We start from the raw sequence: 22,409 nt of genomic DNA, 5'->3' as shown, positions 1-22,409 counted from the left end.
AGCCAGGAATATAGCCATTAATCTTGAGTTCCTTTTCCTCATCCTTCATATCCAATCCATCAAGCCCTTCCAATTTTAAGATATAAAGAACTCTTCCATTTCTCTCCATTGTGAAAGCTACCACCTAGTCCTGGCATTCTGTATTATCCCCCAATGTCTACATATATCCACTTTAGGCCCTCTCCAATACCCCCTCCACCTCACAGCTAAGATGATCTTTTTAAAACTCTAATATGGGGGCTTCCCTGGTGGTTCAGTGGTTAAGAATCTGTCTGCCAATGCAGGAAACATGGGTTTAATCCCTGGCCCAGGAAGATTCCACATGCTGTGAAGCAACTAAGCCCATGCACCACAACTATTAAGCCTGCATTCTAGAGCCCACAAGCTGCAACTACTGAGCCCACATGCCTAGAGCCTGTGCTCCACAGAAAGAGAAGACTCCACACCTTAACAAAGAGTAGTCCCCACTTGCCACAACTAGAGAAAACCCAAACATAGCAGTGAAAACCCAGTGCTGTCAAAAATAACAAATATTTTTTTTTTCATACTCAAATCTAATGGTGTCCTGTTCCTGCTTAAACCACTTCAGTGACTTATTATTGCTCTTATCTTGAACATGATTTACAAGGCTCAGAATGGTCTGTCCCCTGAATTAGGCTCATTTTGCTCTGTGCTCCTTTGCTGCCTCTGGGAGACAGTCATTTCTCTCATTCTTGGATAGGCATTATATTGTTCCCATCCCCACCCCCCAAAACATTTCCCACTTCATGTGATTTACCTCTATACTTCCTTCTGATCTCAGCTCAGACATGATATCCTTAGAGAAGCTATCAGAGATCTCCAGCAAGGTGAAATTCCCTGCTTACATTTGCTCATAGAAATATATCCTCTACCTCCATAGCATACGTCTCTGTTGTGATTTTCTATTTCAGTGTGTGTGATTATTTTACTCCTGCTTGCTTCCCTCATGAGACTCTGAGCTCTGTAAGGGGCAAGAACCCCATGTGCTTGTGTTAAGTACAGTGCTTGGCACAGCACACAATGAGTACGCCATAAATATTTGTTAGGTGAGGGAGTGGACAAACCAAAGAACACCCTTGTGTGGTATTAATTGTAAGCGCAACAATAAAGTCCTGTTTCTCTGGCCCATCCACTGCGACTTGGGAATAGTGCAGTCATAAATAACTCTTCTAGACAATAGTATCCATAACTTAACCAGGAGTTAGTCAAATGCTTCATTACTGTTTTGGCAATGGCATATTCTCAGGCAAGTTATAATCTCTTTAGACCTAAACTCTTGATTTCAATTATACACTAGGTATGTCTTCTGTCCTTGAAATATCTGCAGCTCTTTTCTCCAGGCCCTTCCTTCTCTTCCAGTCTGCCTCCTTAACTGGGAATAACTGTGGGGCTCCTGCAAAGACAGGGGAGGGCCTGAAACAGAGCTGGCTTCTCTTGGGAGAGCTGGGAAGAAGCACACAGCATGGGTACTAATTCCATGGGACTGCTTTGGGATTCAGAAGCAACCACTGGATTCTACTTCTTCAAACTAGTTTTGAAAAACAAGACTTGAATTTTTGATGTGCTGAGAAGCTAGTCTTGGACACAGTTTGCTGTCTATAGGGATGTTAATTCATCAAACTTAAAAAAATATAACCCAGGAGACTTGTTCAGGTATCTTTACTTCCTTTCTTGCTTAATTGGGGTGGCATATACTCAGGCTGAGCTCTTTCTGACTCAGTGGCCTCTAAGCAGTATAGACTTTCAAGCTACTGTTGTTTACGTACTATGGATTTTGCCTAAGTATTTCATGGTAAATGAAGGAGAGCAACTTGGTTTTCAAACTAAAATGCTTCTTAAGAAGTTGGTTTCTCCATCATTCTGATTCTTGATTCCAAGCTATCTTTAGTAGATGAATCCCAGCTACAGGATCGGAGCAGGAGATCCCATTCTGTTCTATAGACTTGCCATGTGAAACTTGCAATTGTCTCTCTGTATGTTAATTTCTTCCGGTCTTCCCAGGTGGCTCAGTGGTAAAGAATCTGCCTGCTAATGTAGGAGATGCAGTTTGGATCCCTGGGTCAAGAAGACCCCCTGGAGAAGGAAATGGCAACCCACTCCAGTGTTCTTCCTGGGATAATCCCATGGACAGAGGAGCCTGGTGGGTTACAGTCCATGGGGTCACAACGAGTGACTGAAACACTGAGCACACACATGGTAATTTCTTCATCTCTAGAACAAATGCAGTGGTTCTCAATATCATCAAGGAGCTGTAATTAAATCACCAAAATGTTATTAGAAGAAAAAAAGAGTGATTAATCTTGCAGAACAACACATTTATATTTTATTCATGTTCTCTAATGTGCATGAAAACACCTTCAGAGAAGAATGTTTACACTGGATGTATATGTGCCTGATTTGACAATTCCAAGCTACACTTCAACCAACCATTTCTGAATAGGAAAAAAAAAGTCAGAAGCTTGCAATTGTGCAACATGTAAATCTCTCCTGGACTGGAGCCCATCGCTGTGGTTTGGCAACGACGCAACCAATACATCTCTTTTCTCATCTCTCGAGAAAAAAACCAACAGAGAAAAAAAGTACCATGAAAATAAAGGTAATGATTAATCTATCAGGTACAAAAACGGTCGTTTTCAGGATTTTAGGTTCTACCTCACCATTTCAAACAAACAGCAGCAACCACGGAATGACAACTTCACCACCAGAGGAGTAAACCACAGGTTCTAATTGGGACTGGATAATCTAATCAGGTATCTCCAGGAACCTATGAGCAGTTGTTAAAAACTTTTATGTGCCAGTGAAGTAGGGATCAGAAGAAGCAGGTGTTGGTGAAAGAAGTGGTCTTTGGAGAAGCCCCAAGATGCAGCCTGAGATGGAACAAAAGAAAAAAAGCTTGAAGCAGAGATTGGTCTTGAAGAACACCTTAGCCAAGGAAATGCTCTCTGAGTTCTTGGGCACATTTATAATGATTGTGAGTATTTTCTGATTTCCTGAATTTTGAGCCAAGGATGCCTCACTTGTAACCTAGCTGATGATAAAAATTTTTATCTTTGTTTTGAGTTCTTCATTAGACTCACTTCTTTGAGCAATCAGCAAGTTACTTCCAGGCTGTTTGGCTACTCAGTGGCCAACATTTTAGGTTTCTGTTTACTCACTCCATTTAGCCACAAAAGTGGATGAGAGAGGAGGAGGGGCATGAAGTACTTTCTTCATTTTACAGATTTACTTAGGCTCTAAAATGACTTTGTGACTAAAGTCAGCTGTTAGAAAATTTTTCTCTTTGCTTAACTGATTTATACTCTGCTTATTTCCCCACAAATGTTAAGCTGAATTATCAATAATCAATAAATATGGATGCTAAGAGACAGCTTGTTATTACAAGTGTTTGGCAAAGATTGTGTTGTCAGATCACTTGATTTTTACTAAATTAAAAAATGCACTAATTTATTAGGTAGAAATAGTGTACTGTGCAATGGTCTAGCTGTAGTTTTATATTATTTTCCCCCTCTATTTAACTCAAACTAATCTCTAAAGAGTTTCAATTAGAGAGTCATAAAAACTTGTCAGATATAAAGGAAGGATGTATTCTAAGAACCTTTTGAGGATTTTGTCTGAAGACATGCACAACTTTCCAAAGTCTGGAAAGTATACTTAAGTGGCATTGGCTCTAGGTTTTCATCCTGTTGCATGTTCCAGCATTCTCTGTATCCTGAATTTTTAGCTGGGCTCAAACCATTAGTGAGCAAAAATTAAATGTGTAATTATTTTCATGAGTAGCTGCTACTGATTTTAACTTGCTTTAAAACAATAACAAAAATCTGCTCGAAGATCCCCTACTCTAGTTATGAATAATTTCATTTTTAAGATTATAGAGGATTATCCATAAACTTTGTATGTTAAAAGTTCTTGGGTGATATGCAGCATGGTGACTACAGTTAATAGTATCATATTACATATATGAAAATTGCTAAGATTATATCTTAAAAGTTCTCATCACAAGAAAAAGTGTATAACTATGTATGGAGATAGACATTAGTTAGATTTATTGTGATGCTCATTTTACCATATGAACAAATATTGAATTAGGATATTATACACCTGAAACTAACATATTGCTATATGCTAATTATACCTCATTTTTTTAAAGTTCTTTGCTTTGTGTAAATACATACTATTTCAGGAGACTAATCCAAGATGAAGAAATGAATATGGACTCAAAAAATTGAACTAGTATAAAATGAGACAGAGCAATATGTTTTCTGGTTTCTAAAAACCTCTCTGTACATGATTCATTCAAGTATCTTCAAGGTATTAGGACAATTTCTTACACTCCCTCTTGACCATCCTCCCCTCTCATCTATGTGACTTAGACCGGGGCAGTATTGGGGAGAAGGGCGTTGGAAAGAAAAGAGACGGAAAATAGAAATCCAAGATTCTTCTGATTCTAGTCACTCTTTACTGGAAAATTGCCCTCAGGAAGTCGAAAATCCTGTGGTTATGTTACTTGACAATTTGGTCCCAAAGGGAAGAATGGTGTCCCAGCCTAACTTCATCCTCAGGGTGACCTGTGATACAGAGAAGTGAAGTAAATTCAGTTACAATTCTAAGCGCTCTGCAAATAAAATAGAGGAGGAAGTGAGTTAACATCTGTGTATTTTGTAACCAAAAAACCCTCTTTATTTCTTCATAAGAATCTATTTCATAATCTCATCCTGTCTGAATTGAGTAAATGAAAGTGGCTTTTAGCCATTCACTATTCTGCTCAAGCAAATAGTAATGTCTCTTCCCCTACAATTCAAGGTGGAAGCTACAGAAATAATATCTTGACACTGTATGCTGAAAAATTAAATTTTGTATCTTCTGGCTAAATCCAATCATTTCCTGAAATGTTTGATTACTATTTATACTGTTCTAAAGTGAATCCTAATGAAATCTTTCTGATTATAATATTCAATTTTGTTGAGGCTTGTGGGGATGTATAAACAAGAAATTTCCGCAAAAATGTATTTTTTCAATATACATGTAAATTAAAATTTTAGTTTTTAATAAATCTATATGGTTTTGCTCAAAAGTTATCCAAGTAATTATTTCTGCCTTATTAGAAAATGTGCATTTTGCCTTACTTTCTCTAGTAAAAAGTTTGCATGTTGATAAGGCATGGAGCAAAGGGAGCACTGAAAAATGGCAGAGTGTATATGTAGGACTCACTTTATTTGTAAAGTTAATTTTCTCCCAGACACTGGGAGTCTGATGCCATTTTCACCCCAATCTTGAAAAGTGCTCTTAAGGGAAGCACCTCAAGCTCATTCACACTGTGATATAAATGACTGATAAGGGCAACTGGTAGCATTAAAGGAAGAGAAGTTCCATGAAAAATTCTCTGTATATTAAAGTAATTAAGTCATAAGCTAAAAAATTAGCTCTAATTAGGTATTTTAGACATTGGGATGGATGGTGGTGGTGGTTTAGTAGCGAAGTCATGTCCGACTCTTGTGACCCCATGGACTGTAGCCCACCAAGCTCCTCTGTCCATGGGATTTTCCCAGAAAGAATACTGGAGTAGGTTGTCATTTCCTTCTCCAGGGGATCTTCCCAACCCAGGGATCAAACTCGCGTCTTCTACATTACAGAAGATTCTTTACTGCTGAGTCACCAGAGAAGTCCAGACATTGGGATAGGCAGGCCTTTTTGCCTTTACTGGTGTGAGGAAGACAGTCTGCAATGCATCTTTCCCATCACAGAGAAGAGGTTTAGAAGCACTGAGCTGCAAATATAGGGAATAAGTAATAAGTATCTACTGTTTGTTAGCTTCTTTACCTACATTTATCACCCATAAACAGTTGAAGAAATGAGGGATCAAAGAGATGAAGTAACTGGCCAAAACCAGTGCGTTTTGCAGTGAACTGGGGTTCTTTCTAATTACAGAGCCTACGCTTTCCACATACTTCCACCCATTGCTGGAATTCCTTTGGTAATGTCCTTGATAGATGGTAAATCAGACTCTGCTTTAATATTTCTATAGACTGGAGCCTTGAGTTAGCACTGTGTGCATATGTTTTTAATTAATGAGCACCTGATGAGACCAGATCATTAGTTGGGCCACCAAGAAGAAAAGACTACTCAACTCAGGTGGAAGGGTGTAAAGGTGAAGGCAGAGAACAGACTTCTCAGCCCCCTGCATGTGGGCCCGTGACGTGTGGGTTTCAGGTTGTACATTAAATATACACTACATGTAAAATTCCTGAGATAGGAAGCTCATTACATGTTAGCTCCCTTTCCCCTTGATCCTTCTGCTCTTTTACTTGAGAGTCTTTGTAGTATTTAAAAATAGCTGCTTTGTCCCCTCCTGGGCATCCTGCCCATACCTTTCCCTAGAATTGACTACAGAACTCTATCCACACATAAACGAACCCCATCAGTGTGTGTTGAATTAATAATTCTTTTAGGAGGCTGAACTTCCCAAGATCTCTCATCATTTCTCACAGGAGCTATGTTCACTCCTCACTATTCTGTGTACCCTCCTCTCTCTCCAAACATTCCAGGATTCTTTGATACAGAGCCCATCCTATTGAAGATGCTAAGGTGAACAGCCCAGCCAGCAGCCATATTTCTCCTTGTGGTGGAAGGACATCCTTCCAGGGCTGGACTTAGGAGTAGATAGCATCTACTTGTGTATTGGGAAAAGACCCTACATTTTTTCCCTCACCCTGTCAAGCCTGTACATTAGACATCTACCTTTTGGCCTATCTAAGAATGAAATAATGCAAGTACTTTTGCTAAAAGTAATATCTTTGATCTGTGCCCTGAGGGGAAATAGAAAGGGCAGAGGCTGGCTACAGAAATTACAGGGCTCTCAAATAATTATTACAAAGTGTTCTCAGATCTTGGAATAGGTCTGGTCCATATTAGGAAACTGTTGAAACTAAAGAATATAGGATTAGCATTCAGTGTGAAATAGGAAAGTTCTTAAAATTATCCAGTTCTTAAACTAAGGCTGCTTTGCAAGGTGTAATTTAGGGCAATCCTGGCCTACTACATTATCTGGAGTTCCCAGAGACTGGTAGGACAACTGTGAGGTAAGAGTGAGGTGAATGTCCTTTGCGCTTCTTATTGATGGGAAGCCAAGGCACAGGCTGATGCAACTGTAGGTCCTATGAATCAGCATGGAGCCCAGTTGCCCTGTCTTATGCACATACTGGGCCTTGGGTTTCCACTCTGCTTTTCCTCTAAGAGGCATGGAGTGTTTTTTCATCTGGACTGTTGCTTATTTTTTATAACTCTCCATGGAGAGGAGGGGGAGAGGGAGGGGAGGAGTGGGAGAAAGAGAAACATGACGAACTCCATTTTGCCAGATGGGAAAACAGATGTAACACAATCATGAGGTTCACCCAAGGTCACCCAGCCCATGAACACAAGAGCTAGGCTTCATATCTCGACTTCAGTCACTCCTAATATATTTGGTTGGCCAAAAATTTCATCTGGGTTTTTCCATTACATCTCACAAAAACTTAAATGAAATTTTTGGCCAACCCAATACCAGTATTCAATGAGAATTAGCACCTTTCATGTGGAAGTCCAAGAGAACTTTATTAATTTTATAGCCTAAGATACATTAGACAGTAGAGTGTCAAAAGATTATTATATAGGACAGACATGACCATGACATGAACATTTTATAGAAGATCTATTAGCATGAAGTTTTTAGACTTCTTAAATGGCAACCCACTCCAGTATTCTTGCCTGGGAAATCCCATGGACAGAGGAGCCTCGTGGGCTACAGTCCATGGGGTCACAAAGAGTCAGATATGACTTAGCAACTGAGCACACAGGCACGACCACCTACAAACACATTCAAACCTCCTGTAACACCAGGACTCTAGGGTGGTTCAGCCATCTCTTCATGGCTCTAACAAACATGTTGGCCGTGCATGGCACTCTGTTTTTCCCCTAATATTTCTATTTTCTAGATCCTCCTCTGTGAGACCAATCGGTTCCTTAGAGCAAAGGAACTAAAAGGAAGCGGCCCTTAAGAGACTTCATAAATCTTTTGTCTTATCTCTGGCTGGCAAGTCCCCTGTCCTGTCTTCTCTCTGCTTGGTTCAAGCTTGTAGCTTTGCAAAGCTGTGTCCTACTCCAGGCCTACAACCTCCAGGACTGTGGATCCCATAGAGCTAGAGTTGTCAATATGTTGGCCAATAATAGGCCAGGAGCCTCTGTTGATCTTGGATGGCTTGTTTCCCAGAGCCGTGGAGGGATCCTCATCCATAGGCCCTTACACTGGGATGAAGTTGTCTCTGTTGTCTGATCCCTGCGTCTTTCCAATGAGGAAACAGAGACCCATAGGCTCGCTCACAGAATTCTGTCAAATGCTCTTTCTACCACAGCAGAACATGGGAAAGAACATCCACCGCCAACGCTATCTGCTCCTTTTATTTATTACAGTGTATGTCTAGTACTCTGCCTTTCCTGAATCTATACTTCTGCATGTGGGTGCTTTGTCACTTTAACAAAGCCCAAGGTTCTAAATCTGAAGTGTGGAAGAGCCAGCCATGAGGTCTTTTGTGGGTTCTTGCCCTGTGCCTTCAACGCGGGTGCAGAGGGGCCTGAAGTGGAAGATCCTTTCACTCCAGTTATGTGATGAAGTCAAAGGATGGTGAAGGGCATTAACACTCACTTTAATCCTGGAAAAATCTAGTGAGATAAGGAAACTGTTCTTATTTTACAGGTGGGGAAATGAAGGCTTAGTACATGGAACACCTTGCTCACAGGCAAATGTGTGGTGGAGCTGGATTTAAAATCAGACCTCTCTGGGTTCTCTCCATTTTTGCACGTGCTTTTGCACTTTACTATTGCCTCCCATGACAATCTATGTTGCTATTTTGGATGTTTCATAAACTTATATGTGTGACTTCATAGTTTTTATACCTTCTATCATTTGAGATTTTTTTTTCCCTCAAAGACATTTTTTGAGATTTATCTATTTGGGGCCATGTTGACGTGGGTAATCCATTTTAATTGTTGTGCTGGACAGCTAGTGTGTATATCCATTCGCGTCACGAACTGTTACCAACTCTGCTGTTAAAGACAGCCTGTTCAGGCCTCCTGGTACATGAGTTCCTCTTTTAGAAGTGGGTTTTTTGGCCTTGGGTGTGTCAATCTTCACCTTTATGTGTATTTTAACATTGCTCTCCAAAGTGGTTTCAAATTTATACTATAGGCAGCAATATAAGCATTCCCATTTCCATACACTCGTCAACTCTTGATATGCTTCAACTTTCTATTTTTGTCCATTTGATATACCAGAAATAAAATTTCACTAGAAATTTCAACGAATTTTGTGTTTTCTAATTACAGCTTAATATTTTGCTTTTCACATTTAGGTGCTTAAATTATTAGATTTTTTTTAAAAAAATTATTGAAGTATAATGATTTACAATGTTGTGCTAGTTTCAACACAGTGATTCAGTTATATATATATATATATATATATATATATATATAATTTTTCAGATTCTTTTCCATTATAGGTTTTAATAAAATACTGAGTATAGTTCCCTGTGTAGAATTTATTTTGGGGTAGAATGTAGAGTAGGTGTCTCTTTATTTGGAAGGATCACCAGTTGTTCCAGTACCATTTTGACTGGTCTGTCCTATCTCTACTGGTTGTAATGCCATCTCTATTACATACCAGTTCCCATATAAATGTGGTGTATATCTAGACTTGATTTAGTTCCATTGATCTCTCTGCCCAAACCCATATCACTGCCACATATTTTTGTTATAATTGCTTTCTAAATAATTTCTGTTATCTCGTGTTTTTCTTCCTTGTTATTTTTTCAATATTGTCTTAGCTATTTTTAGCCTTTTAGTCTTTCACATGAATTTTAGGATCTGTTTATCAAGTTCCATACATACCCTGTAGAGATTTTGACTGGAATTGCACTGAATTTGGAGAAGGCAATGGCACCCCACTCCAGTACTCTTGCCTGGAAAATCCCATGGATGGAGGAGCCTGGTAGGCTGCAGTCCATGGGGTCGCGAAGAGTCGGACACAACTGAGCAACTTCACTTTTACTTTTCCCTTTCATGCATTGGAGAAGGAAATGGCAACCCACCCCAGTGTTCTTGCCTGGAGAATCCCAGGGATGGTGGAGCCTGGTGGGCTGCCATCTGTGGGGTCGCAGAGAGTTGGACATGACTAAAGTGCCTTAGCAGCAGTAGCAGCACTGAATTTACAGTATTCTGGACAGAACTGACATTTTAAAATAGTGAATCTGCTCACCCATAAATAATTCTTCATTCATAGTTTCATATTTCTTTCCAAAGTTTTATAATTTACTTGGTATTAGTCATACATTTATTTTTGTTTGATATAGTTCTAACTATCTTATGGTTACGATCACTACTGTGAATAGTACCTTTTAAATGATATTTTCTAATTGGTTATTACTAGTGTTTAGAAACAATACTGAGTGTTATATACTGATTTTGCATTCAGCAAACTTGGTCATTCTCTTATTAATTCAAATAAGTCTACGATTGTCTTAGATATTCTGTATAGTTCAAGGCTGTCAAATTTGAGTGCCACTACCCATATGTGGCTACTTAAATTAAAATTAATCTTAAATAAAATAAGAAATTTAGTTTCCATCCTTCCTAGTTCTATTTTATGTGCTCAAGAACCATATATGAATATTGGATACCATATTGGACAGCAGAGATATAACAATAGAACTTTCCACTCATTGAAAAATGTTCTATTGGACTGTATTGACATCGGTAATACCTTTTTCTCTGAGAATATGGGAGTTCTTAATTTTCTTTCTTTTTAGTCGTTAAATATTTAATTTCTTATTATTATTATAATCAAAACCTCTTGTTCAATGTTACTAGAAGCTATAATTGTGTCATTCTTGTTCTATCCCCAACTTTCAAAAATCTGCTTCTTATATTTTACCATTAAACAATAGTTTCTGTTGGTTTTGGGTAGACATTCTTGATTTGAGAAAGGAAATTCCTATCTCTCATTTACTAAAACCCTGATTAGGAACAATTGTTGAATTTTTTAAAAAATACATTTCTACATCTATTGAGATAACCACATGGGTTTCTGTTCTTATCTGTTGATAAAGAAAATTACATTGATAAATATTTTTAGTGTTAAATCATCCTTACATTCCTGAGATTAATTCCCACCTAATCACAGCATTTAGTTTGTGATGTTTTATTAAGGATCTGGACTATAATTTCAATTATTATATTGTCCTGTCTACTTTTATTACCAGCAGCATATTAACTTCATGAAATATATTGGAATTTTTTCCCACTTTTTGTTTTCTGGAACACTTTGTATAAAATGAGGATTATCAGTTCATTAAAGATTATACTTAGCATGTGAACTGAAAGAGAGATGTTTGGAAGTAAATTTCTCTAAAGCTATGTTTCATTTAGATTTTCTGTTATTAATTCTATTTTGGCAATTTATTTTTTTCCAGAGAACTGTGCTTCATTTCTGTTTTCAAATGAAGTTTTTAAAATTTTTTAATACTTTCAAAATTAATATAGTGAAAGCAGTAATTTTGAAATGATTTTTCATAGTATCGGCTTCCAGCTTTTAAAAATCTCTGCTGTACCTGTGGTGATGCCCTTTCATTTTTATTTATTTTTTATTGAAGTATTTTGATTTATAATATGCTGATCTCTGCTGTACAGCAAAATGACTCAGTTATACACATATATTCATTTTGTTCTTTAATTTTTAATGTGGTTTCTGTTTTCCAGTTAGTTTCTACTTTGACATTTCTTACATTCTCCCATTGAGTTGATTCTCCTATCAGCTTTCTTTATTTCTCCCTTTTCTCCTCTGCTTACTCTTTCTATTCTTTAAGTACTTATCCTTACATTTAACAAAATGTATTATTGCATTAACAAACTTTAAAATGAATTGACATCTCTTTCCTTCTGAACAACACAAAAATGTTTTAAAAGCCTAATTTTAATCAACTACTCCATCTTATGGCATTATTATCTAATATTCTACTCATTGTGCTTAATATTAGTGTTTTGAATAGTGAATACTTATTTGAATTTACTATCAATTACCAATTTATTTGTTAATCATTACTGCATTCACCCTTTATTTTCTTTCAGGTGCTGGCTTCTTTGTGCAGGAAAAAAAAAAAAGATTTCTTAAGGAAATTTTGCAGGAAGGGTAGTCTTTGTCTGATTACGTCTTTATTTCACTCTCAAGCTTCAATGATAAATTAGCTGATAAGTTTTATGTTGATGATTGGTTTTGTTTAGCAATTTGCAAGTATCATCACAGTATCTTTATTACTGCTATTGACAAGTTTATTACTGGTCTAATTTTTGTCCTTAATAATCTGCATTTCTCTGACTACTATTACAGATTTCCCCTTTTCTCCTGACACTTCACTATAATATGACTAGGAATGAATTTATTTTCTTTGTAGTGCCCAGGATTCATTGTTCATCTTCAATTTAAAGATTTGCAATTTTCACCAACTTTGGAAAATTCTCAGCTTTATCATATTTTCTCTCCTCCAGACTCTATTTTTTTCTTTCAGAATTCCAATTATACTTGTATATATGCTTGATGCTCTCACTTTTTTTCATTACCTCTCCCAACCACTTTGACAAATCTATCTAGACATCTCCATGATGAATTTTGTGTAGTGCTCTCAAATCTGTCTGCTGATTCACTAATTCCCTATTCAGTTATATCTAGGCTTCTGTTTAATATGTTTATTAAGTCTTCAGTTTCCTTAATATGTTTTCATTTCTAGAAATTCTATTTGGTTCTTGTACTTAATTGCTTTTATTTTCTCTCCTTATGTGTTTATTTTTTTAATCTGTGTAACTAAAGTCTAACATATTTACAGTACTTTATGGTATTTTATTTCCATCATCTCAAGTTTTGGAATTGGTTATCATCCTGCTTATTTTATCCACTGCTTCATTCACAAAGGATCATTTCCTTTAGTGTTTTGTGAATTTGTATTGTAAGCTCTTTAGGAAGGTTTATTCTTCAGTGTGGGAAATCTTTAGGGCCCAAATTTTGGCATTGCTCTTCCAGAACAGGTGTGCATTGGCTTCTGCTAGGTTGCCCAGGTATATCACCAACCAGAAATGATTACCATAAGGTGGAAAACTGAAAAAGAGAAGGCTGATGAGTATGGGTGCAGTGGTGAAGAGCTCTCTGCTCCCTTTCTCCCACCTGGAATATGTGACCATGAGTGACTAGGGAAACCCTATCAGTTCAGTTCAGTCACTCTGTTGTGTCCAACTCTTTGGAACCCCTTGGACTGCAGCACACCAGGCCTCTCTGTCCACCACCAACTCCCGGAGTTTACTCAAACTAATGTCCATTGAGTTGGTGATGCCATCCAACCACCCCATTCTCTGTCGTCTCCTTCTCCTCCCATCTTCAATCTTGCCCAGAATCAGGGTCTTTTCAAATGAGTCAGTTCTTCGCATCATGTGGCCAAAGTATTGGAGTTTCAGATTCAGCATCAGTCCTTCCAATGAATATTCAGGACTGATTTTCTTTAGGATGGACTGGTTGGATCTCCTTGCAGTCCAAGGGACTCTCAAGAGTCTTCTCCAGCACCACAGTTCAAAAGCATCAATTCTTCGGCACTCAGCTTTCTTTATAGTCCAAATCTCACATCCATACATGAGTCCTGGAAAAACCATAGCTTTGACTAGACGGACCTTTGTAGACAATGTAATGTCTCTGCTTTTTAATATGCTGTCTAGGTTGGTCATAGCTTTTCTTCCAAGGAGTAAGCCTCTTTTAATTTCTGGCTGAAATCACCATCTCCAGTGATTTTGAAGCCCCCCAAAATAAAGTCTGTCGCTGTTTCCATTGTTTTCCCATCTATTTGCCATGAAGTGATGGGACCAGATGACATGATCTTAAGTTTTCTGAGTGTTGAGTTTTAAGCCAACTTTTTCACTCTCCTCTTTTACTTTCATCAAGAGGCTCTTTAGTTCTTCGCTTTCTGCCATAAGGGTGGTGTCATCTGCATATCTGAGGTTATTGATATTTCCCCCAGCAATCTTGCTTCCAGCTTGTGTTTCATCCAGCCCAGCGTTTCTCATAATGTACTTGGCATATAAGTTAAATAAGCAGGGTGACAATATACAACCTTGATGTACTCCTTTCCCTGTTTGGAACCCGTCTGTTGTTCCATGTCCAGTTCTAACTGTTGCTTCCTGACTTGCATACAGATTTCTCAAGAGGCAGGTCAGGGGGAAACCCTATGCTTTCTCCAAATGAGGCTGAATCTCTTCAAATCCTTAGACCCTGAGTCAGTATCAGCTGAAGAAGGATTTCCCTGCAGTCTTCCCCTTATCAGCAGTGAACATGAAGGACCATACTAACTTGGGAAATTTCAGAGTTCCAAAGAACCTGGGGAGAAAAGTCTGTTCTGAGTCACTGATCTAAGGGCTGCAGACTCATAAAGCCACATTTGATTCTGCCAAAAATAAACTCTGTGATCCCTGAGTTTTAATTTTGTCCCAGAAAACTTGCTATTTTCATTACTTTTGAAAGGGAAGTATTTTCGTTTTTTACTTTCCAGAAGTGGAGTTGCTTAGTTTTTAGTGACAAAGTTTGTTGCAACATGTTCTCAACTTCACAAGAAAGGAGAACGTGGGATGAGAGCGGAAGCTGGCTCCTCCTTATTTATCAGCCTTGTGAAGCAGAGGACTTGTATTGTGAGGACTATGAGGGAGGGAAGCCTCAAAGAAATGAGATCACAATCCATAGAATCAATCAAGATGTAAAAGCACCCAGGAGTGACTTTATGTATCTAGTGGGCACCTTATTTCATGTCTGAGGTAGGATTGCTATGTTCACTGACCCTGCAAAGCAAAGCAAATGATTTAAAAGTAAATATGCCAGCAAAATGTGCACCCCACCCCCCTAGCCATCTTGATAGATGGGCTGATACACTCTAAGCTACACGGCTGGGATAGTCAATCAATACCAAAAAGGACCTGAGGGCTTATTCCTCATCCTAGAATAAGTCTAAATGGCTTAATCTCTTTCTTTGCAGGAAACCTCCCCCTAAATCCTATGCCTCTATCAACAGGTAGTTTAAAGAAATTGGAGTGTATTGCTGTAATGGACTCTTAAGCAGCTGTTAAACATAATGAGGCCAATATTCATATGCTAATATAGAAAAACTCACTAAGCTTTTAAAATGAAAAAGCAGGTAGAAAATATTCCCATTTGTATAAAATGTACACATGTTTAATAGGATACACCAGAAAATATTGTTAATAGTTACCTGTAGAGAATAAAATATGAAATCTGGAGTGAGAAGGATACTAATTCTCATATTTTATCATATGCCCTTTATAACTGAAAATTTTCTACATGTTCATGAATATTTTCTTCACTTCTCTGCTCCCCATAAAAGAGCTCACTCAGCGGAATTTATCTCTTCCAAGTGATTTAGGGAGTTGCTCAAACTGTGTTCTGAAGAACACTAGTTCTGTAAAATGCACGCAAGAACTACATGAAAGAAAATGCTGTCCTTCCCAAATACACATTGGAAACACCGGGATAAACCAAGCTAAGCAGTTTTTTCAACTATAGGAATTATCAGAGCCTTTAACCTTCACTGTAAATCTCTAAGAGGGGACTAGAATATACAGTTGTCCCCAGACTAACTTGGTGACAACCCCCATTTTGTGAGGAGCATCTCACGGAACTGATGATCCATGGAACATACTTTAGGAACTGCAAGCTCTGAAATGAACCTAAGAAACAAATCAGGGCTCTAAACCTTTCCATCTTCAAGGATCTTCCAGATTGAGAATGACCTGAAATATACTTGACATTGTTGGACCACTCTGAATGAAGTGAGAATTGTCCTCAGCAACCTCCCATCCATACCCAGCACACTCAGCCCCATAGTTATCCTGATATGAACACATACACACCTTAACAAATTATTCATTAGTTTCTTATTCTGACCCCTATCCTGGCATTATTTGGGGTGAGCTGGGGGAATGAGTGACTGGGTGCAGATCAGAAAAGCAGGTCACTATTCTTTTCAGCTTAGTGGAAATAGTGGAGTTTAGCCACCTCTCATTTCTGAGATCTGTGTTGGTTCTGGGTACTCTTCTACTTGGAGAGCTATAAGATTGGCCATTTGCCCATTCAGTTGGTTCTCAAATCTCAGATTCCTCTCTTTTTATGAGCCTGCCTTAATATCATCTCTTTTGAAATACAGTTGGTTCTTAGAGGTGATTGATCGTGTTCTGATATTATCTCAGGTTACATGCCACCCAATACTTTATTTTTAACCAGAATGTCCAGATGTCAGTCTAAGTTCTTTGTGACTATTTTTGTTATGAGTAAGAAAGTTTTATTTTCCAACTGGAAATCTAACCAACTGGAAAGCTGTGCATAAAGAGGCATTTTGTCCTAATAAAGAAACCAAGTAACCCCAATGAGATAGTAGCAGTTGTCACAGGAGAAACACTGAGCTGGGAATCAGAGACGTTATCTCCAGATTCAGATTCTGCCACTTGTTAGCAATAGGATTTTTTATTAAGTCATCCAGTTTTTCACTTTTTAAATGGGAATTTAATATTGGGAGGAATGTTGTTCAGTCACTAAGTTATGTCCAACTCTTTGCAACCCCATGGACTGTAGCACACCATGCTTCTCTGTCCTTCACCATCTCTCAGAGTTTGCGCAAACTCATGTTCATTGAGTCAGTGATGCTATCTAACCATCTCATCCTCTGCTGCCACCTTCTCCTTTGACCTTCAATCTTTCCCAGCATCAGGGTCTTTTCCAATGAGTCGCCTCTTTGCATCAGGTCACCAAAGTATTGGAGCTTCTATTACGGAAGTAATAGAGGTGAGACACTTTGTCCATTGTATACATGTTGTAAATGCTTGCTTATTCACCCATCCAGTGGCCAGAATTAAGTACAATTAAACCTGGACCTTATGACTTGCTGCCTCTGTGAATGTGAGGAATTCTCTTGACCTCTTAATCTCTCTAATCTTTGTTTCCTTATATGTAAAGTGGAGACAATAAGAGGAGCTGGACTCATTGGGTCCTTGCGAGGCTAATATATGCTATTATACAGGCTAATATTATAATACAGGCTAATATATGCTATTATACTCAGTAATCAGTATTTGTTTCTGTTGTTGTTACTATTATTATTACATGTTCCAATAGGCAAAGTCACATAAAATAAATAGGTATATTAATATATAGACAGATGGAGTAGGATGTGGGACTTCTGGTAACAGACACCTACAGCACAGGCTGGAGTGCCAAGGTTTGCTGAGACCAGGGTCCTGACAGGTGGGAATTTATTCTTCTTCCTCTCCAGGGACAAAAGATAGAATGCTTACAGGGAGAGGAGACACTCTGGCAAGCCCCCAGAATTACTTTTGTCTCAAGAATAGGACTGTGTTTTTTGGTCTTCCTATTACTTAACCTACTTAGATAAAGTTTTACCCATAGTCAGTCCTTCATTTGAAGGTAACCACAGATCCTTTCTCCAGGAAATGGGAGGCTGTCTTTCATCTCAGGCCAGGTTTGCTATCACCACAGTGTCTGTGGGGCCAGAAAGTTACAAGCCCGAAAATCTAAATGGTTTTCTCTTCCTAGGATTTAAGATGGTACTCGAAAACCCCAGAGTCTATTGAAACCAGACAGGTAAGATATCTGAGTGAAGTGGGCCTGGTGGAGTTAGGGAGGAAGTGGGCAGCGTATACCATGTCTTGGGGGCATCTCATTTGCCACTCAGACCATCTCCACTGTGTCTAAGCAGGAATGAGGTAAAGCTTCATCAAATATTACAGTTTTGCAAGAATGATCAGAAATCCAGAGTTCTATGTATAATTTTTCTATTTTTAAATACTGGCAGCAATTTCTAAAAATCACCATGTGGGCCAAACAGAACACATCTTTGAGTCAATCCTACTTAAAGGCAGTCTTCAACCATGGCCCACTAGTTTGTGACTCTGCTCTGAAGGTGTCCTGAACCACATTCTACAAAGACAAAATATTCTCACCAGGAAAGCACAGATGGAGAGATTGTTGAAGGTCTAAGTCTGCTGTCTGATATTACCTGTTTACAAGAGGATTGGCTAATAGAAATCTAAGTCCTACATGCAAGAATGTGTTCCTTTTCTCTTCCCATCCTACCCTCTGGCAAAACTGGTTGAGGCAATAGTGTAAAAATCATTTTATTTCTGGCAATATCAGAAGATAAATCTTGATCTTATATTATCATAGTCAAGTTCTTCATGAGACCAATCTGTTACATACTCATGTGATATATTAATATATCTCAGATTTGATGTCAGGTGGCTCGATAATTTGAGGTATTAATCAAGTAATTCAAAAATTTGGGGAGACTTAAATGTCAAAATTTCTATCATCTAGTTAGCAAGGCTGAATTACAAAACTACATCCCCATATGCACTTTCCGTAGGCATAAATACTTACACCATTCATGAGTAACAAGCTTGTAACATAAAATGACAGTGCATCACTTCATACAGTTCTCACGATTCTTACCAGTTCCCAGCTCCTACCTCTCCTACTGCTCTGTGACCTTTGAGAGGCCCTGTCTGGGTTTTTGCATCCCTCCTACACCAGGCAGGATGCATGGCACTTAGAATTTTTAAATGGACATGAACAGAGAGGAATGGACGAAGAAAAGTGAATACCAAATCTCAATGAGAGGTATTTGTAGATTCAGAGATCTTTGTTTCCTACAGTTTGATTTTTTTCCTATTTTTTAGTTTAAATACATATACATTTACTTAAAATTTTTACAATGTTGTGTTGATTTCTGCCATACAGCAGCGCAAATCAGCCATAATTATATGTACATCCCCTCCCTCCCTCTCCTCCTTCTCCTCCCCCCTCCCATTCCTCTAGGTCATCACAAAGCACCAGGCTGGGCTCCCTGTGCTACACAGCAATTTGATTTTTTGAAAGACAGACTTGGGAAATACAAATCTGGACAAATGATTTATTTGGCTCAGGTACAGTCGAGGGCTGTTCATGTAAGTGAAGGAACATCAACTTTGGATGGAAATGTTAATTTGGGGTTCAAAAAGATATTTTCACTAGCTGTAAGTCCTCCGATAAATTACTTAATTGCTTTGGCCTAAGGTTTCAGTTTTCTTCCCTCTTAGGTTTTTACTGGGATTAAATGAGATTATTTATATCATATATATATATATATATATATATATATATATATATGTGCGAGGAGTGTACGTATACATATCTGACAAAAACACATACACTCACCCACCTACACATAAAACAAATCAGTTTACTTAAAATTTGTGTTGCCACAGATAGGTTCTTTTAATGCTGACTTCTGTTCTATGAATATTTATATCACTTTATGACAAATTACCTACTGAAGAATATTTTTCACTCAAAATATATTCCTTACCTATTTCGAGGAAGACCTCCAGCAATATAAGGTGAACAGTCATACATGATTCCTGTCCTTGCACCATATTGCTGCTGCCCACAGTGGGCACAAACTGGCACCACCGGGTTAAAGGAGGATATTGGCTTCCTAGGCAAGTTTTTAAAAGTACAATAAAACACTAGCCAGGTGTGCTTTGAAGGTTCTAGAGCACTTTAGAATGGTCACCTGGCTTAGTTATTTGGCTCTGATTCAGTAAAAGGTATTAAAGGGGCATGTGGGGCCTGCAAAGAGAGGTGGAATTGTTTGACTTCTTGAGTCTTGTTGTTGTGATAGGTTTGAATGCTAAATAAGCGCCCTAAATGTTGGCCAGCTCCACAAGAAATCCACGTGGCTCATGGGTGTGGTTGGTAAGTGTGGAAAAGGCCCACGCCACCTTTCTCTCAGCCGGGAGTAGACAGGTTTGGTCAGCATCAGGGGGAGGAGTGTGTCTTCAGCTGATGACTACAAGACAGGGAGACACTGTGAGGAAAGAAAAAAGCAAAAGAAAACAAGACAGGGAAAGGTTTCACTCCGCCTTCAGGTCTAATTTTCCCTGGTGAGCACTTGGTCGTCTAGTGGAAGCTCTCTCTGCAAGGGGAGTTAAAAATCAAGCAAACAAGAATCAAAAAACTAGGTTGTGCACAAACTGAAAAAGCTGCACTCAATCATCAACATGTCTCATTTATCTCTGAGAAAGGAAGGGAAATGGGGCTGAAAAGGATTTTTCTCCAGGTCATGGGAAGCTTCAGCAATAAAGTACAAGTGTTGGTGTTTTTCTGAACCAGAGTGACCACATATGTTGTCACCAGAAAAGCCACTTGTCCTGTCACAAAGAGCAGGCTCTCTGAGGCTTCCAAATGAGCTTCAACCTCAGTACTTTCTCCTCAGACTGTATCTGGTCTACAGGGAGGCCTTAAATATTGGGTGGTTTGGTAATAGATGGCTGCTGCCTCCAAACCCTTCCACATTCCCAGATAGTCTTTATTCTCAGTATGCAGATAGGAAAACTGGTATCCCCATCTTACCTCCTGTGGAAAACCCAGTGTCCTCCCTGAAACTTTCCGTGAATTCTTGGGGACCTTGGTTGCTTGTGATGACCTTTTGCTCTGTCCAATATGTAATGGTTAGGAGCACAGTCCTCTGACTAAGACAGGCCTGAAATCAAACCCTGGTTCTGTCTCCCTTCCTTTTATGATGTAACATTGGGAAAATTGCTTGGCCTTTCCCAACTTCAATTTTCCTCATCAATAAAATGGAGATAACAATACTTCCCTTTCAGAGGGATCATAAGTTAATGGGATGATGATGAAATAATACTGTACCTGTATTACAGCACTTAGCATAGAATTGGCACAAAGCACACATCAAATAGATGGTAGCTGGTATTTGCATTCTTTTACTCACATAACCCTAAACAGATGAGTAAAGATAGTCAAAGTTTCATTCAGCCTTTACTACAAATTCCATGACAATGTTTCCCAAGGAGTTTCTTTCAATGTTGAATATTTTCAGGAACTCTATAGGATAGAAACTGTTTTTTAGTATCCATTAATTCTGAAAATACTGAAACAGAAAATTCCAGAAGGTACGACCTGGGTGACTGGGAATGACTGGGGTTACCTCAACTCACCAATCAATCTTTTGTAGGAATTCTGCCTTCCAAATGTCTTTCTTCCTTTTCCACTGAAATTCTTTCTCCTACTCCTGCCATGCAAAGACCTTGATAACAATAGTATTTACCCCTCTTCTTTTCTTCTTCTTTTTTTTTTTTCTCTGTTGTTGTTTTTTTGTTTTTGTTCTTTTGGCCATGTCGTGCAGCTTGCAGGATCTTAGTTCCCTGACCAGGGATTAAACCTGAGCCCCAGCAGAGAAAGCACTGAGTCCTAACCACCGGACATCCAAACACTAAAGCCTTGCCAACTGTAAAATGACTCATCTTTGGAGAGTAATCACAAATAGGCAAAACACCTTGAAGATACAAGACATGTTAATTATTTTCCTTCTTTGGACAGTCTTGATGTGCACAGGGAACCACAGATCACTTGTGATAATCAAAATTCCCCAGTAATCGCTGGCCCCAGCTGCTGCTGCTGCTAAGTCGCTTCAGTCGTGTCCGACTCCGTGCGACCCCATAGACGGCAGCCCACCAGGCTCTGCCGTCCCTGGGATTCTCCAGGCAAGAATACTGGAGTGGGTTGCCATTTCCTTCTCCAGTGCATGAAAGGGAAAAGTGAAAGTGAAGTCGCTCAGTCATGTCCGACTCTTAGCGACCCCATGGACTGTAGCCTACCAGGCTCCTCCATCCACGGGATTTTCCAGGCAAGAGTACTGGAGTGGGGTGCCATTTCCTTCTCCAGCTGGCCCCAGAGTACATGCATTTGCCAACATTTTACTAAGGAATCATCAACCTTCACTAACTGCTTTTCTGAATGTGCTCAGCTTTCATATATCAAGCAAATATTTTGGGTGTCTGTTATGCACTGTGTTTTCTGTGCTAGGAATATCTTGGTTAACACTTTGAAGGAAGTAGTAGATACAAAGGAGATTTGAGAAAGGTCACATGAAATAAAATCTGTGGACTCATGAATCTTTGTCCTCACCTCCAGCATTTCAGTTTACGGTAATCACTTAATCATATGAGGTTTCACATTGTGTCCAGTAGTCAGCCTGTCATAGGATTCATGGCTCAGTTGGGAAATTTCCAACAGTCTCAAGAGGTATGTCTCAGAAATTACACCTCCCACTTTTTACATTGTGCCCCCAAACTAACTTTTTCTCTTGAAAAGGCATTTTGGAGCTTCCCTGGTAGTCCAGTGGTTAAGAATATATCTTGCAATGCAGGGGACTCGGGTTTGATCCCTGGTCAGGGAACTAAGATCCCACATG

At 38.8% G+C, this 22,409-nt stretch overlaps 1 protein-coding gene across 2 annotated transcripts in view; it reads left to right on the top strand.

Moving 5' to 3' along the window:
• Positions 1 to 2,589: 2,589 nt before the first annotated feature.
• Positions 2,590 to 22,409, top strand: part of AQP9 (aquaporin 9) — a 43,722-nt gene continuing 23,902 nt past the window's right edge. For both annotated transcript variants that reach the window (XM_081510077.1, XM_081510078.1), the window contains exon 1: positions 2,590 to 2,992. In XM_081510077.1, coding sequence (XP_081366203.1) covers positions 2,882 to 2,992 — 111 coding nt within the window. In that variant the 5' untranslated portion in view covers positions 2,590 to 2,881. The remainder of the gene's footprint in view (positions 2,993 to 22,409) is intronic.

The sequence above is a fragment of the Giraffa tippelskirchi genome, chromosome 7 (assembly GCF_054371585.1).
Source record: "Giraffa tippelskirchi isolate mGirTip1 chromosome 7, T2T-mGirTip1v1.2.pri, whole genome shotgun sequence".
NCBI classification, from domain to species: Eukaryota; Metazoa; Chordata; class Mammalia; order Artiodactyla; family Giraffidae; genus Giraffa; species Giraffa tippelskirchi.
The sequence above is the reverse complement of the archived record's forward strand: the minus strand, read 5'-3'. Positions and strand labels throughout refer to the sequence as shown.